At 35.3% G+C, this 18244-nt stretch overlaps 1 protein-coding gene across 1 annotated transcript; it reads left to right on the top strand.

Annotated features, from left to right (window-relative positions):
* Positions 1–842: 842 nt before the first annotated feature.
* Positions 843–17870, top strand: LOC121411209. Its single transcript, XM_041603789.1, has 7 exons — positions 843–1268; positions 5866–5989; positions 8094–8270; positions 10288–10414; positions 11163–11244; positions 11788–12048; positions 13813–17870. The coding sequence occupies exons 1-7, from the start codon at positions 927–929 to the stop codon at positions 14491–14493; spliced, it is 1794 nt and encodes a 597-aa protein (XP_041459723.1). The 5' UTR covers positions 843–926; the 3' UTR covers positions 14494–17870.
* Positions 17871–18244: the final 374 nt, after the last annotated feature.

Raw genomic sequence — 18244 nt, 5'->3', positions numbered from 1 at the left:
TAATTTTGAATAATAAACATCATATTACGACAATATAAAACTACTAATTTTCTGTTCTTTGTGACATACACTGCATATTTCGTCAATCAACAATCTATCTACGCAATCCTTCTGATTATTCATAATTATGTTCCTATCAAGATATCAATTATTAATGATCATATAATCTTTGCAGCAAAGATGACATCATTTGGACGGTAGATTTTCTTTGTGATAAAATGTCATTGACGTATTGATAAAATTCGCAAGACTTTCATCACTCAATACTATTCAAACTGAATGATGAAATTGTTTTTTGTTAGTGATAATGTGACGTCAATGACAATCATGGACAAAATATTGATTAGTTAATTCTCGTTCATCATAATGCAATTGAAAAATAAAATGTTACTTCAATATTTCATAGAAAAGACAAAACGTAACAATAGCAACAACAACAAAATACATCTACAGGATCACAAATTACCCCCACACAGACATGACTGCATTACATTCATCTGAAAATAGTTGAAAGTATGGTAAAAGGAACCAAGAACTCACTTTTTGTATAAAAAATATGATTCCAATAACTGTAAAGTTTTCACTGCATCTTAATGTCGATACAAAGACAAGGCTTTGTCGAAAGTTGGGAGAGAGCGAGAGGGGGGGGAGGAGGAGGTGCGAGATGGCAGCAAGAAGAAAAAAAAATATATACAAGAAGAAGAAAAGAGACGAAAAGATTTGAAAAAGAATCGGAGATTTAGTTTTAGACAAAATCCTATATTTAATTAACAAAACGAAAAAAAAACACTGCCTTTTTGTCAAATATTTCAATAAAGTCATGTGTGATTACTTTTATTGATCTGTACGTTTAATTTCCCCTTCGTTTATTTTCAGAATGTAACCGCTTCCTAGACAGTGAACCAAGGAAGAGTTCGTCCGATGTTATGTTTTTAGATCAACCAATCTCCTCGCCATCATTGCCCTTAGCATCCACGTCATCACTACCATCAACGATATCCCCAACTTTACATTCAAATAGCCCGTCGTCATCATCTCCATCAGCGAGGACAACGACCGAATCGCCAATTAAAAGTGTGGAAAGAGACTCTTTACCAATCGATGGAATCGGAGTTGATCGCGAAAGAGCAGAGAGCCATTTGTGCAATATTACGCATGCGTATCATCCCTCAGGAAGAACGAATCAGAAAGATGTTATCGAAATGAACATCACTGTATTGCCATGGCAACTCAGCATCACAAAGGCCAACCAATCATTGAGTATTAAGGTAAGAAATTCTTCGTACTTCTCAAGGTAACAGAGTGGAATTGATCAGAAGAAATTATACAAGGCACTCTTGACATTAGGTCATAATATACAGCATATAATATCAAGGATGTAATCGTTCGAATTCTGTGATAATCTTGCTCTACCATGCAGAGTTAATAACAGACTAACACTCAAGAGGAAATCCAAGTTGAACATTATCGATGTGAAGAAACTCGGATGCATATAATCACAAAGAAAGCCATTAATTTCATATAGATTCATGGAAAATATTGAATTGTTGAAAAATTGGCATAATCTGACATGCTTAAATTACATATATTTATAACTTCTTCACATTTGAATGATACGCTTATCAGGGGCCTATCAGTAAAAAAAGAAATATACACAAAAAGTTGACAATTTGTTTTATGATACAATAATATTAATAACAATGATTCGCATGCACTTAGCCAGGTTAAAAAAAGCAGATCATGGATCCTGCCCATAACTAAGTCTTTTGTATGACTCGGCAGAGGATTGAATCCAAGACCTCCATTTCCTGCATGAGACCGGTGCTATACCACTAGAATTAGGCCTAGCAATTATATTTGAACGATCAGTGTGTCCACTGTCCAATGACTGGGTTAGCTGTGAGCAAAACTATGGTTATTTGGTTTGAATGTATTGGTTTGAACGTACGCCTTATTCTGAACTCAGTAGTTTAAATGATACCCGTTACTGCCACTGATTTTAAGAAGTTGGATTTGCCATGTTTTTTCTAATACACAAAGTGTACAGGGTACTTTTGTATACACCTACGTGAAACAAAAAAAAAAGCTATTTCAGATTTATTCATATTAGTATTCGACACAATATGAATACTGCTATTTCTTGTTATTCCATTCACGTGGTTCGTAATTTGCACTTTAAAATGCAATAATCATGTGCATGCTGTTCGGAACGCATGTCCATTCAATATGTATCACTTAAACCCCTACACCCAATTAATATGTATTGATCTATCATTAATTGAAAGTCGCTAGATTATTGATTGAGAGAACATTCACCTGCCGCTGGCTGTTCCACACAGCGTCAAAGAGTATACATATTCCTATGACGTTGGTTTCTATCCACTATCTGGAAGCAATTTGTATGATGGGCAGTAATTAAAATAAAAGATTCTATTTTCAGAGCTAATTATCATTGATTGTGGGCTATGTTTCTGTATCACATCAAGTATATGATCATTGCAATTTTAAGTCAATAATGGCTTAATTGATCTGCACAAGGGTTTCTTTTTAATAGATATATATTTTACCTGGATATAACCCTTTTATTTATCATGGTTTTTAGTTCATTTTAGATTGTACGGCAGTCATAATCATGGTAACCATTATTAAAAATACATTAAAAAATTATAAACCATTTATAAGAGCAGACATGATGTTTAAAAGTTATATCCAAATTCATAATATTTCTTTAAAATAATTTTCACTACACTACATATATCATTGCAATTCTATTTTACATTTGTTGAAATAAACCCCTCAAAAAAGTTCTGCAACTCAAGTTTGAGTGCTAATAAAATTTGTTAGTGTGCCATCATCATATGTAAAAGTGGTATCACTGGAAAGCATGATTATTCTTCTTTACGATCATGTGTAATTTTGTAATGCTAGTGTTGTCATGAAATACAAAGACATGATAAATATGCAGCAATGTAAAAAATAAAATGTAGCAAAATTCGTTAACCATGTCATGTTTGAGTTCTGCAACTCAAACTGCAAGTGTGAGTGCTAATAAATTTCTGAATGTGCCATCATCATGTGTAAAAGTGATATCTTTAGAAAGCATGATTATTCTTCTTTACAATCATGTGTCATTTGTAATGCGAGTGTTATCATGAAATACACAGACATAATAATACGCATCAATGTTAGAAATGAAATGCGTCGTTTCCAAAATGCGTCGTTTCCAATAGCGAATTTCCAATTGTTTCGAGGATGGACCGAGTGCATTCACTGTCACCTGCATGGTGGAAATTCTATAGAAATGGAGACTCTTGTTAGAAATCAATGCAATTTACAACATTTCACTTCTGACTTTTCTCAATGTTCAGGGTGATTGCATATTCCATGATTACATAATCACAGCAAATGGCATGTTATTGTAAAGAGGAATAATTTAGCTTTCCAATAATATCGGTTTCATCTTTTATACTTCATTAACCAAAAAGATATAATCCCCCAAAACTGAGTTTCAAAACTTTTTTTGAGGGGTTTATATATTGTTTTCTTGACATAAAAATGGCATAAATCACATACTGATCTATCCATTGTTCTAACATGTTTAACTCGGTTTCTCTAGCAATTCTTCCACTTTGAATATTGCCATATTACTTATTATTTATTGATCCATCAAGAAACATTTCCCCCTCGTTTATATCACAATATCTACCCCTTCTAATTTATTTCCTCTTTTTCATCCCCCTCTCTCTCATACTCCTTTTCTTTCTTTCTCCTCTTTATCCCTTTAACTCAACGACTTTTTCTGCTTCTCCGAGAGATCAATCCAACCTTTAATTTGTACCAATATTTATATCTGTTTAAATAAAAGCGCAGCCCGACACTTTGACTAATTGGAAAGCGCAATGTCGTCATCTCAGAGGCATTGTTTCTTCGCATTCAAGTGGATGGGGATTTAAATAAAAACACGTTTGTATATATAAAACGCATTGGTAAATCTTCTGTGACATAAGCCTAAGCTGCTAAAGTTGATTGCTCTACAATAACGGTTATTACACCATAACAGCTTCATGTATAGTCAAAGAAAACGGAATAACAGGAGGAACAGAGACATTTTTCAACGATGAAGACAGAATGTGGAAAATAAAAGAGAAAACAAAAGAACACAGTATTCTCCAAAATACGAACATTGGAACTGTAGAAAGAGGGGGGGGGGGGGAATATCAACATTGGGTTAAAGGGTCAGGCAAAATAGGTTTCATGGGTGGCGTCTGACTTTTATAACCATAATAACTTGCACGTGCCACCGTAGCCATATCCTTTGCACTGGGTAAAATTGATTTAATAATCGATGGATATTTTGAACAAAAATAAATGAAACAATTCAAGAAACAATGATCCAAATTTAGATTAAAAAAAAATATTGTTGATAAAAAAATGCAGGGGAAAAGGAGCATCATAAGAACAAACAACGGAAGACGATGGGAAATGAGATTGAACAAAAATAGACTCAATGCAAGGACGGTATTACTTTACCGTATATATACTCACTGGCGCATTGTAACAATAGCCCGTGTACAATATACCATTCTACTAACATACATTGCAAGCGACAGTTAATTTCCTGGGCAGATATGTGATTTTGATGAGTACATGTTTCATATTGATCATGCCAGAGAAAGAAATTATGCAGCACGGTATCAAGTTTGTCATTCTACCAGGTTCATGAGAATTAGATTAAAGACGGAGTACTTCTTCGGTATAGTGAATCCAGGTAACGAATAAAAAGGCAAGAAATGTTGAAGGGGATACACGAAATGTTAAATGAAGGAATGGTGGGTGAAATCATGGAGCTATTATGGTGAAATCATGTGACGGAGAAAAAGTTGAAGATAGGAGAGGGATGGACAAATGAATGGTGTGGGAGGGGGGGGGGGGGGTGCGCGTAATGGTGTGTAAATAGGCGAGAGATGGGAGAGAGAGAGAGAGGGGTGAGATGGAAGATCTCGAAAGTACAATCCACTTATAATATAGCTTAAGTAAATACAGACTTTTGAGATTTGCTTAACCACCAAATTAAATAAATTCAGAAAAAACCTCAACGTTTTTTTCAATCAATATGTTGAGGAGAATTTAAATGTCAACTTTAGGTAATTGGCTAGGAGTCTTCATCATCTCACCACTATGGTTTTACTATTTTTGTATTTGTGTTTATACGTCACCACATGTTTTTTATTTTTCACATTATTATTTCGAATTGAGTTCACTTGAGAAGGTCTGTAATACGTTCATGGCCCGAGATCAGTAGATTGATGGTATGTCTTAACATATTGAAGAGGCTAGCACATGCATTTATTGCTTCTTCTTCCGTAGGCCTAAATAAATGTTTTATTATCAAGAGTAGCGCCAATGCATGAATTGAATGCATATTTGTTCCTCTGTTATGCAATTTCATACATAAATAGGTTATGGAAGATGTATGCTGTTCTCTGTCTCTTCATGCAACAGAAGGCATTGGAATTTACTTTGGCCCCAACTTTCAGAATTAACACAAAAAAAGTATATAAAAATTAATTCATCAGGTTTAATGTGTAAGTGGATATCAAGATTGTATTCAAAAGTTTGAGAATACAAGATTCGGTAAGAAAAAATATCATCGACTCATGGATAATTTGAACTTTTTATCCTCTTTCCTAAGGTTACCTTCTCTTTCAAGATGGCGTTCTCTTAAGTCTAATCAGATGATTTTGAATACATTTATTCGTTTTCGTAGTCCCCGTGCTTAATTATTCCCCCGAATACAATCGTGATCAGTGTTATGATTATCATTATCGATGTTTTTCTTTAATCCCAATGTCTCTATACTTGCAGTGGACCGATACAACTGGAGCCGGGAGGTTAAAAGGATCGATCGTCCAGATAAATTACAGTTGTTGCTACCATGGTGTTCTACTGCCGCCGTGTCTTGTTTTCAAGATCGCTGGATCAAGATATTGTGAGTATAACAATATATTACTGAGAATGTATGGTTTCATTAAAAAAAATCTTATTAATAATTTTCATTCATAATTTGTGGAAACAAAAACTTGATTCCAAATTCTTTTATTTTTGTATAACAGTTCGATTTTTATTCAGAAATACATTCAACATATTAACTTCATCTTCTAATTCATGCTGCCAATTTAACTTGATAAAGGTTCTCTCATATATACATGTATATACATATATATATTTCTGGGTCTAAGATGACGGAGGGGGGGGGGGGGTCATTTTGGATAGGTGAATTATGCATGGGGGGGGGGCAATGATTGGATTCAATAATACCACTAGTGAATATACATTCTGTTTATCATTTCTAATAACAATAAATCTAAAGATGGTGTTAACCATTTAATGAATTGTTTGATATGAGTTGCTATGAAATTTACATTAAATCATTTTTTTTTATTAAACTGGCAACATCCAATTCGAAATTCCTGTCTAGTGGAGAAGCGCTGGCACTCTTGAACAATCGAAACAACCGAGCATGCACGTTATTAACCCGATACAACCTAAGGCAATTCTTACTTGATTTCTCCTCATTCCCCCTGCAAAATGCCTGGGTGTATATTGTATTGAAGTGATTAATAAATAACCCATTCATCCTCTCTGAGCTGCCCGGTTGCCGACGACACCCCAGGTACCAGATCAAGTACCTTTCATCAAAAATCTTCTGATGATATCATCTACGCAAATCATGCCTGGTTTTGCCATTCTTCGTATATCCGCTGACTGGTGGAATTGCAATAAGAACCTGGGATGAACCAGCGATGTATATCATGTATATATTTCATCATTGGGGATGGGTAAAATATAATATGAGCTATAACTCGCGCATTATATCATTAATGATGGGGAGGAGAAAACGAATCATTCGCTTAGGTCGCGAGTATGTAGGACAAGCACTAGCGGCATCGATCAATTACAATCTAAGTCATCATGCATGCAACATTGCCTCGGCAAAACGGTCATAATAAACATTAGATTGTACATTAATATTTTCTGAATTGATTTTATAACAAAACACGACCCTGTATATTTTATCCGATTTTATCAGAATAGGCCTAGATCTACACAGGAAAAAGAAGCTTCATGCAATTTATAACAAAACACTTCTGTGGGCGATTAACAACACGAATTCCTGATTTGCAACGACATCATTACGAGCCTGAGCTTAGTTCAGAATAATAAACATTACATACTGCATCATTCAATATTAAGATGCCTGCAGCTGTTTCGATATTACTTCATTCATCTTTGCAATAATATCCCCCTTCTCTCTTGTCTTGTTTTTACCCTGGACTTGTCCTCCGTTATCTCTTTGTTAGCCTCTCTTTCCAATATTTTCCTATTTATGGATTTAATTCTTTCTTTTTAATTACCATCATCTTTATTATCATTACCGTCGTCTTCCCCTTTTTTCGGGGTGGGGTGGGGGGGGGGGGACTGGGGGAGGGGTGTGCAAATTTCACTCCTATCCCACCAACTATTTTTTATGTCGAAGGTAGCTAGGAGAACGTCACCTTAGATCGTCTGTTGCCCCCCCCCCCATTCATATATCATAACACCTTGGCGCCGTCTCTGTTTTGATCAGAGCAGAGATGTAAGATTTTACAATTTCCTTCCTTTCTTCGTTTTACATCGGAAATAAACGTGAGAAGAATTTGAAAAGATGGAGACGGATCGATTACGATGTGCCAAGATATTGAAAAGGTGTTGTCTGCATTTCCAATTCAATACTGACTCTCGATACAAGAAGGGAATCAAAATAACGCTGTGCAGGTGTGAATATCTGACAATAGAAAGTAGGATGCGTGTAAAAATTGGAAATATGAGAAAGTACATAGACCTAATTGGTGCAAAGGCTTCTATATGAAAGATAGGCTTAGGGGAGAAAGGCAGTTGCAAGAAGCGATAATACTTTTCTAATACAATTGAGCACATAACAAAAGAAGAAAGAGAAAAAAAAGAGGTGGGAGAGGAGCAGGAGGATGAAGGTCTTTTCATTCAACATTCATTATTAATGAAATGTCATTTTATTTTTATACTTTTTTTGTCAGATTCTGTAGCAACCGATGTTCTCAGGCAATCAAAATCAACGCCATCTACGGCAGGGAATAGGTTAGGAGCGATCAGTAGTTCTGGCGATAGTATGACGTCAATTTTTAATACCTCGGTGACGCCCGGAGGACCAGTCGAATTTGTGACGAGTAATATCACCAATTCGTCGACGACGGGTGAGTATTACTCCATCCTATGGAGAGATGAGAATAAAAGAAAGATGTCGAGGCGACAGGCAGGGTTGGCACGTTTTAAACGGTGTGTTTAATACATGTTTTAAAACACGTAAAACACCTGTTTATTCCCCCCCAAAAAAAAAAAAAAAAAAAAAAAACTGTTTTAAAACTCCACATAGACTTGTGTGTTGTAAATTTGCATGAATGGGACTTTATAGATTAATATTCTTTTTTCTACTTTTATTCATTCAATAGTGTATTATTTTCTTTACACCACTCTCCCTTCCCCTTTGTCTCCCCTTTTTTTACTCTCCCCTTCTACATTGCTTTGTCACGTTCCTTTCCTCCCTATTCAATTGAGCAAATCAATCCATAAGAATATTCTCATTCTAACAAGCATATCTGAGTGTTCTGCTCACTTTTTGGACAGGGAAAGAAATACTATTCAAAATTAGCTCACATATTATAGTAGTGAAATGGAAGTGTTGCACAAGCATCATAATATTTTACAAATAGACTCAGTCTGCAAAACCGACATCGTACTCTTGAGGTACACATGAAAGCAGGTGACACTTTGCGCTTCGTAAAAAAAGACTTTAAACAGTATAAGATAATCAGCTAACAAACCTTAACCTTAACAGTCCTAGGGGACCTTGAATGACCCCCCCCCTCAAAAATTCAACGAAAATCCATAACACGACAGGGCCACATCATATCGCTCAAGACTATTGTTGGGATGCATGCATGGGTATGCATTCATGATATTACACATTAAAGTGCAAGTCAAACCCTGAATTACTCAAAAACGTTTTGGCATGTATAAATCCAATATGAATTTTCTTCAAAATTTGTACCTGTATCATAATTTGTACTTTTTGTTTATGATTGGAAAATTATTGACAATAATTCCATTAAAAGATAATAAAAAACATAAGTAAAAAAAAAGTACATAAGAAATAAAAAAAAACAGTTAAAAAACATTTTAAAAAAATTTATACCGATTTTTTTCTAATATACATTTTATCAGAATTCCTCAATTAAAAATAATAACTTTTCTAGAGCTTAAATCATACATGCATAGTTTATTGACTTACAAAAAATTACATTATTCGTTGGGGGAATAAAACGTTTTTATAAAAAAAAATAATAGACAAATATCGTTTTTTATTACAACCCTGGCGACATGATAGGCAGCGAGTAAGAAGACTAAGATGAGGGAAGATGATTCAGAATCGTCAAAATAAAGAGAGAAATACAGAACAAAGTGAGAGAGAGAGAAATAAAGGAAGAAACTGGCTACTCCAATAAGTCACGTTGTAAAGGAGCTACATGCTAACTTCAAAATCAGTCTTTCATGTCAGTTAAAGATACTTCACATAAAAACAGAATTTTATGACTTCCACTTCACTCTTAGCCTGAAAATGTATGTTCGAAATTCGCGAAACATTTTGAATCCATGTACTTATTTATTTCCTGAACCTTTAAGTAAGCAAAGCTTTCTTCAGTATTAAACAGATCGAGGTAATCAAGAGAAAAAGAAGGAAAGAGAGAGAAGGGGAAGAGAAAGGAAGAGACTGCCAACTCCAATAACTCACGTTACAAAGGAGCTACAAATGCTGACTTCCAATCCAGTCTTTAACCTCAGATAAAAATACTTTACATTACATAAGAACACAACTTAATGAGTTAAAATCCACTTCACTCTTAGACTTAAGATCACTTAACATCATTCCAAGAACCTCTTATTTCCTATTCAAAGTAAAAAATATATATACATATCATTATATCAAATATGTTAATAAACGGATACTTTTCAAAGAACAGCGGAATAATGAGCCAATGACATACGAGCTAAAATCTCGAAAAAGTTATGGACAACCACAATTTTGCGATAGATTTCGATATATTATTCAGCAAATGATAATTTCTCTTTCCTTTTCTCTTTTTTACTTATCACACTCTAGAGTTAAGCGTATAAATATTATTGCTTTTGTTTCTGTTTTCCACTTTATATCAGATGCAATGTCGGCATATGAAGAGCGTCTAGAAGTGATCGTGACAGGGCTTTGTGTTGGTGTTGCTATCCTACTCGCATTCTGGTTAGCCTGCTTTCTGGTAGAGAAACGATCTCAGTCAAAGTATATGTAAGTGTTCACTTGGTTTTAAAATGCTCCCAATACCCCCCCCCTCCCTCTCTTTATGGTTAAGAGAAATATTGATGTTAAATAAGTAATAAAAACTTAACAGAAACACGTCTCCAACGGCATGATGGGAAGTCGCCGAGAGGTGGGATTTCGAAGCAAGCGTCAACACACTGCTTCAACATAATTAAAAGTATATAAATTGTCAAGTGGAACTGACGGAATATGTATCATATAAACAGCGTCATATCCAGGAATTTTCATGGGCAATGAGAGAGGCCCCCTAAAAAAACAAAGTCGAAAATGGCTTTACATTTTCCTCCCAGAAAATCTGACAAGCAAACGAAAAAAAATCATAATTTTAGCAGTGGAGCATAAAATTGGCAGGTCTTATAAAGAGGTGTCCTCGGAGAAGGGGAGGGGGCTTTTTATAAAGAATTGTCGGATGTTCTGTCCGAGAATTACCGCTGCAACTATTCTGCTCTGTCAATCAACATGAAGAAGCTTTGCGAGATTTGATAACTTTTTTGTTTATGTTGATGGAGCGCTTTCCCGGATCCGCCACTGATAGTATCATGTTCCACATCGACAAGAATATACATTGATGTATATTTTCCGCAAGGGGTTGAGAAATATATAGGAACAGGTTTTAAAATTCCAGTTTAAATTCAACAAATATTCCAGGCATTATACAGCGGTCACAGAGTCCTTGCTATTTTATCTTTGTTGTATTGATGTCCATGACCTACAGGAAACGAGGATCCGATAAACAGAATGTATCACAGACCAGACAGTATCCACATGAAGTAGCTACAGTCAGAAAAACACTCATGGTAAGATATGATGCAATCTACTACTAACGAAAACCAAAGAGACGGTGCCTTGTATACTTGGCAAAGGTAAAGCCGAAGTCATATTTACTGCCACTCATGATCAACCGAAGCTACATCTCTTAAATTAGCTTATTGGTCATTTAAACATGCTTTAAACGATTTCAAAATGAGACGAAAGTGGAAACCCTCAAATATTTAGAATATATTCTGTTTTTGCGCAAGCTTTAAACAATGAATGAAAAACCACACCTTAGTCTACCATCACGTGATCAAAAAGAATTTGTTCATTTTAGAGAATCACGTAAGTCTTTCTATGTCATTAACTGATAATAATATGAACCATCTATCCACACTTGTATTACAAAATATATATGCAGTTTGTGCTTTCAACACGGACCTATTCAAAATTGCAGCCGTCGAATTAATATTCCATCATTGTTTCGGTGGGTTATTTTAATCAGTCTGGCTAGAGACATTCAATTGTCTCGAGATAGAACCTACCTATTTATCAAAATCATGCATGATTATTCTTCCTGTGTGCAGGAGATTTACGACATGCCAATGATACGGGTAGCTCAGTCAGATGAAGACGTATCAGAAAGCGGGTCGGGACAGTCAACAGGCTCACGAGGTCGAAATCGACTAGAAAGCGAAGGTGACGAACAGAACAGCTCCACGAATATATCGTCATCCGACCAACCGACCGGTGCCGATTCATCCTCGTCGGAGGACACGTTGCGTAAAAAGGAGACGAAGAAGAAAACGACGTTTGCCGATCCAAAGGTGCATCTGGATGTTCCCAAGGTACAGTGTAAGCATGGGTGTCGATCCCCAGGGGAGGGTGGGGTGAGGTGATGACCTGTGTTATCATCCCCCATAATATACGGTAGAACATAATGATAAATATGACGAATCATATGATGATACGGAGGGAGTAGAAGACGATGATCATGATAATTGTACTTGGTAGGATTGATTATCGCCTATACGCACGATGGCCATCAGTTATTTCTCTCGTCAACAAATGACTCAGAAAGTTGACATAATGACCTCTGTGACCCTTAACCGATGACCTTGATGGCCCCAAACAGATCATTGACACTTACACGTAGATCAAGTTTAAAGTTGATTTCACATACGGTTATCGAAGGAATAACAAGTGGAATGCCTCTTGTCGTCTCACCTGCATCACGCGATTCAAAATAGCAGCAGCGCTGACTTTGAATACTACTATAACTCGCACAAGATGTTCAGCGATACTTGGTTACTCTTATTTTCACATTTTATAAACTAGACCAATACACTTACAGAGATAGGATGGTAATTCAACAAATACCCAAAATGTGGCCAAAGTTCATTGACCTCACTTGACCTTTGACCTTGGTCATGTGACCTGAAACTCGCACAGGATATTCAGTGATACTTGATTACTCTGTCTAAGTTTTATGAACTAGACCAACATACTATCAAAGTTATGATGGTAATTCAACAAATACCCCCATTCGGCCAAAGTTCATTGACCTTAAATGACCTTTGACCTTGATCATGTGACCTGAAACTTACACAGGATATTCAGTGATACTTGATTACTATTATGTCCAAGTTTCAAGAATCAGATCCAAAAACTTTTAAAGTTTTGATTGTAATTCAACAGATACCCCCAAATCGGCCAAAGTTCATTGACCTTAAATGACCTTTGACCTTGGTCATGTGACGTGAAACTCATGCAGGATGTTTGATGATACTTGATTAACCTTATGTCCAAGTTTAATGAACTAGGTCCATATACTTTCTAAGTTATGATGTCATTTCAAAAACTTAACCTTAGGTTAAGATTTGATGTTGACGCCGCCGCCGCCGCCGTCGGAAAAGCGGCGCCTATAGTCTCACTCTGCTATGCAGGTGAGACAAAAACGAGACGGACAAATGGACAGACGACACGAAAATATAAGGTATCCGGCAACCACCATCGATGGGCGAAGGCATGAAAACCATCAAATGTACCCTTCTCATTGCTTGAAAAATGCAGTTGCGTTAGGTTGCCAATTCTTCTGCAGTGGGGGATTGTTTGCTATTGACTCATATCTCATACGACCGATACAGACTACGTAGTTGTGCTCAAAAGGTAGTGTACCCCACCCAAAAAAAGCACTCCTTCATGCTGACTATTGAATGTAGACAAGACTACAATTAATATTCGGCGAGCCCAAAGAAACAAACTTTATTGAATGTCATATTTTATCACCTGACTTCACAATTACCTATCTAAAATATTGCAGAACTTGAACATTTTTTATGTGTTCATTTTCTGGTGGGGTTCACAAACCTTTGAGCACCACTATAATCGCGAGGAAAATGTAAGAAATTATGATTCAAATAATAAATTTCAATAAGAGGTCATGGATTTTAGCAAAGGGTATGAGATTGCAGATGGCCTACTTCGAAAAAGGAAACAAATCCCTTGCAGATACTGGTGCAAAGTTATTATTGGAATTGTGGTTATTTTTACACTACAGATTTGCATTAATTTACACAATAAACATAATTTCAATATTTTCCTTTTAACAGGAGGGCACCCCCGAGAAGTTTGGTCAGTGGCGGCCTGTGGCGAAGACAGGATTGGGTTCCCCTGGTGAGGTGCGTTCTAACCGATTTACCTCTACCTCACCACCAGCTCACCCTAAACGAACATTAGCTGGCGGTAGGTCGCCGTCAATACTTAAGAAACCAAGTAATTTCAATGCAAACAAGTCGCCACCTAGTATACTACGGTTCTCCCGAGGTCGCAAGATGCGCGACGATCCCACAACGATAGAAATGAACTCCATGGGCGATCACCTAAATCACGGTTATTCGTCGCCAAAGAAACAGATTAAATTAGTCTCTGCACTCAAGACCTCAGACTCCAGAAAGCATAAACGAACTCGGTTTAAAATGGACGAGCCAGAAGACACCAGCAACTGCGCAGGCGCAGGAGCTGATGCGTTGATACCACTGGGGAATAATAAAACTTTGCCAAAGCAGTTGGTCACGTGTGAAGTGCATTTTGAAACCCCTGCTGCCCCAATACTAAACGGGGAGCTCGAAGCAGAGGATGAACTGGACGATGATGAGGATGAAGAGGTGACAGAGAGGACTCCACTCAAGAAAAATGTGAATTTTGTGGTTGTGGATAAGGGTCTGGCAAGCAAATGCAAGTTTAATCTCAGTTGGGAGGATACAGATGGATTGCCATGTACTGATGTATGACATCTCTCTGATGCACAATAATGAAAAACACAGATGATTACTGCACAACTCAGTCTCGACGCCCAAACTTGTTTGCTACTTCATTTCTTCTATTTTTGCAATCTTGCTATCGTTCTGATCATTCTTTTACACTACACATAGAAAGGCATTATGATTTGTGAATTAATATTAGTACTCAAAATAGCTTGCTAGAGCAAATAATAACCTCAAAATCAACTGCATTATGCTTTGTAAAGAAGAAATATACTTATTTGAATATACTTGTTCCTTTAACTACTTTTCCTGTATTTTAGCTAGAATTATAGGGCTTAGAAATTAGAATATGCCTTTTATATTGCCTAGAACAAATTTCCTCGACTATATCAATGCATTTAGAAGATTTCCATCTTCTAATAATACTATATAAATGTATGTTGCGTTGGTGATATGAAGGGTGCTAAATCGCTGGTGCCTAACGTTTCTTATCAACATTTTTCATACAGCATGAACTGGATGATAAAGTATAATAAGTCGCGCTGTATTTTCTTTTTGCTACCATGCAAAGCAGAGGCCGATGAGTCCTGGGTGTGCATATAGACCATTCCAACTGCGTACATTCTCAAAGCAATAGACTTTTGATACGCAAAAATAACATAATACTGAAGGTGTTTGAGCAAGAAAGTAAGTTTGATAGACTATTATCATGTTTGTGATAATGATGGAAATTATCATTATTATGACAAAAAATATTGTGTATGGATATAAACTTCTGTTAAGAATACAGTTTCATTTTTTTTACAGAATTCAAATTTTTATAGAAAGAGATTCTATTTAGAAGCAATCACAAATCACGACTCATATTATGTGATCATTATTTGCTTCTTAATAAAATATATTATATTGGGTTATGGGAAAGAAATAAAGTGCATTACTGGCTTTCATGCACTTCATATTCACACTGCTTTGCAGAATTATTGGTCATGTAAAATGGAAGAGAAGGCTACTCCAAAAATATGTATTTTTTTTATAAAACAAATTTAATCTGATAAAAAATAAATACAATATGAGTCATATCCTCACATAGAAGTGATTTATGAGAACATGTGCAATTATTAATTACAATGAACACATGAATGATTATAGTCAGTACTTGTATTTTCTGGTTTGATAAGAGTGATTAGAATAATTATGGATGTATGCAACATATTATGTACTATTGGAATGTGTGTAGATACTTTTTTGACATATATACATTATTATGCAGATGAGATGTGTGTAATTACAGATCAGTTAATAATAACAGTAAGGTTTAAAAAGAAAACTATGATTGAAATAGAATCATGATAGTAATCAAGGCAAAGACAAGTTTAAAAGTATATATGAAAAATATTGTTTATTTATATCATTTATACTGTTTTATACTTAGCAAGATAGATAAATCATTTGAATGTCACCTGATGAAACAAACAAACTAATCTTTTTGAAAATTCTTGATAGAATATAGTTAGAAATTATATAACAGGTGTGTGTTTAATAAAGCTGTTTGTAAGCTAAGAGCAACTTAAACTTACTTTACTGGCGACCCTTTCTTACGCTCAAGACCCTCGCCAATGAACGTTTTGGTGTAAAGGATCACCAGTCCTTCTTCAAGCTGCTCTTAACTTCCAAACAATTTTATGACATGGCCCCCAGGAGCCCATTTCATACAGACTTACAACTGTGGTAACTTTGCTATTATGGTAACTACCATGGAAACCTTAGATTATGATTGTATGATTGGCTGGAGAGTCCTATTATTATGGCAGATGTCATAATGACAAAAATGGCTAGTTGTAACTCTTTATGAAACGGGACTCAGGTCCTGGTTGCACAAAATTTTCTATTACAGTTACTTTGCCATCCAAGGGTAAACTTCCATGGAATCTTGCGTTTCCATTGGCTAAAGAGTTCTTATAACGTGCAAGTTACCATTGGATAGCTAAGTTATGATAGAAACATCAACAGGGCCAACAAAAAATTTAGTGTACTAGTAATCGCCTTTGCATATATTATGGAATTGTTTTTTTTCTGCCAAATTCAATATTCCCATTTGCAATCAATTTGTGATGTTTATACTATCTTTTATTATCAAGTGATTATTGTGCTTATCATATTGATAAATAGCTAATCATAAACAAGTTAGGTTTGTCAACTAATATCAAGTAATTGGTTTGTAATAGACTTAAAAAAGAATGCATCATGAATCTAATAAATACAGTTATCTGAATCCCTTATGAATAAGATATGTTTCATCATTTTTTTGGCTTCAGCTTTTAAACAACTGATCAATGATCATTACATCACACCACTGATAAGGGGGGAAACAGGTTCACCTTACAAATCTAAGTTGACTTATTTGAAAAGTGAAGGATCACACGCCCCAAATATTTTTTTTCTAAAAACAGAAATTTTCATATTATTTTGAATAAAAGAACAATATTAAAAAGGTATAAATCAGATGGATAACTAAATATGAACAAGAAAAACAAAAAATACAAAGTGCAAATAATCTCTTCATCGTTTTTACAAAACCAATTATATCCCTTGCTGTTTGCCTATAATGTTAAACAAACTAATTCATATTATAAAAGCTATATTTCTTTTCTATCTGCTTCCACAACAATCTAAAACAGCATTACTTTAATTTGTATTTCACTGAATCCAATAAAACATTTAGCAGACTTGGTCTTTAACCCATGAGGGTATAGAGTGTCCTTGGGAAGAAATTGAAGCTACCCTTTATCCCAAATGCTAGCAATTATGTGTGGAATATGATTACAATTTACAAAGATTCTTTCAAAAAATGATACAATTTCTAGTACAGTATGTTGTGCTTGCAATATTTTATTTCTTTTATTTGTACTATATCTATATGCATATTTATATTTTTTTAATATTTTGTAACTAGGTAACGATAATTGATGATTGGTGCCAATTTGAAGAGTAAGCACATATTAATCTTAATGTTAAAAAAGCTGTGTACCCCAATGGCTTTTAAGTCAGACATGGAGGTTGGGACACCCATCCCAATGAATAAGTTAACCCTGAAAGGAGCTAAGACCATAAACTGAATTTAAAAAAAATCTTTGTACATTATTCTTGGTCATGAATATTGAATTAAACAGAGATGAAAAATAGCACTCTATTAATAAATGACTTGAATGAAATCCAAATTATATGATGATGGGGTTATAAGAAAAAGAGCACATGCATACTGTCTTTATGTATGCAATTCAATTTCATTTCAAACAAAAACAAAAATCAAGAACTTGGACTAACCAAGCACTATGATAAAATGTATCACTGTATCATGCTCTTGATCTTTCATGAGAAATAGAATAAAATTTTATGGCATCAGACTCCATATAAAGCAAAAGGAACCCCAATACTACACCTTCATAATATCTGGGGCTATGCATTCAATCGCTGGATCTCACAAATTTTGGACCATGGATAGGGAAATGCTTTTACCATAATTATAAGGCACGGCGTAATTTCCTTCAGCAAGAAATTTATCCACACTGTGCTGCACTCGACCCAGGTGAGGTGAATGGGTGCCCGGCAGGATTAATTCCTTGAATGCATGAGCGCTGAGAGGCAGCTCGAGCTAAAGCCGGGGTAATAATAATAATTAAAAAAACGCGCCTCGGAATAGAATATTTCTAGATAGATGGCGCTATATAAATGCCTATTATTAAGTACTGCGTTATATATATTAGTGATAAAACCTTTG

The sequence above is a fragment of the Lytechinus variegatus genome, chromosome 3, assembly GCF_018143015.1.
Source record: "Lytechinus variegatus isolate NC3 chromosome 3, Lvar_3.0, whole genome shotgun sequence".
In the NCBI taxonomy this organism is placed as follows: Eukaryota; Metazoa; Echinodermata; class Echinoidea; order Temnopleuroida; family Toxopneustidae; genus Lytechinus; species Lytechinus variegatus.
This window is presented reverse-complemented; position numbering and strand designations above follow the sequence as displayed.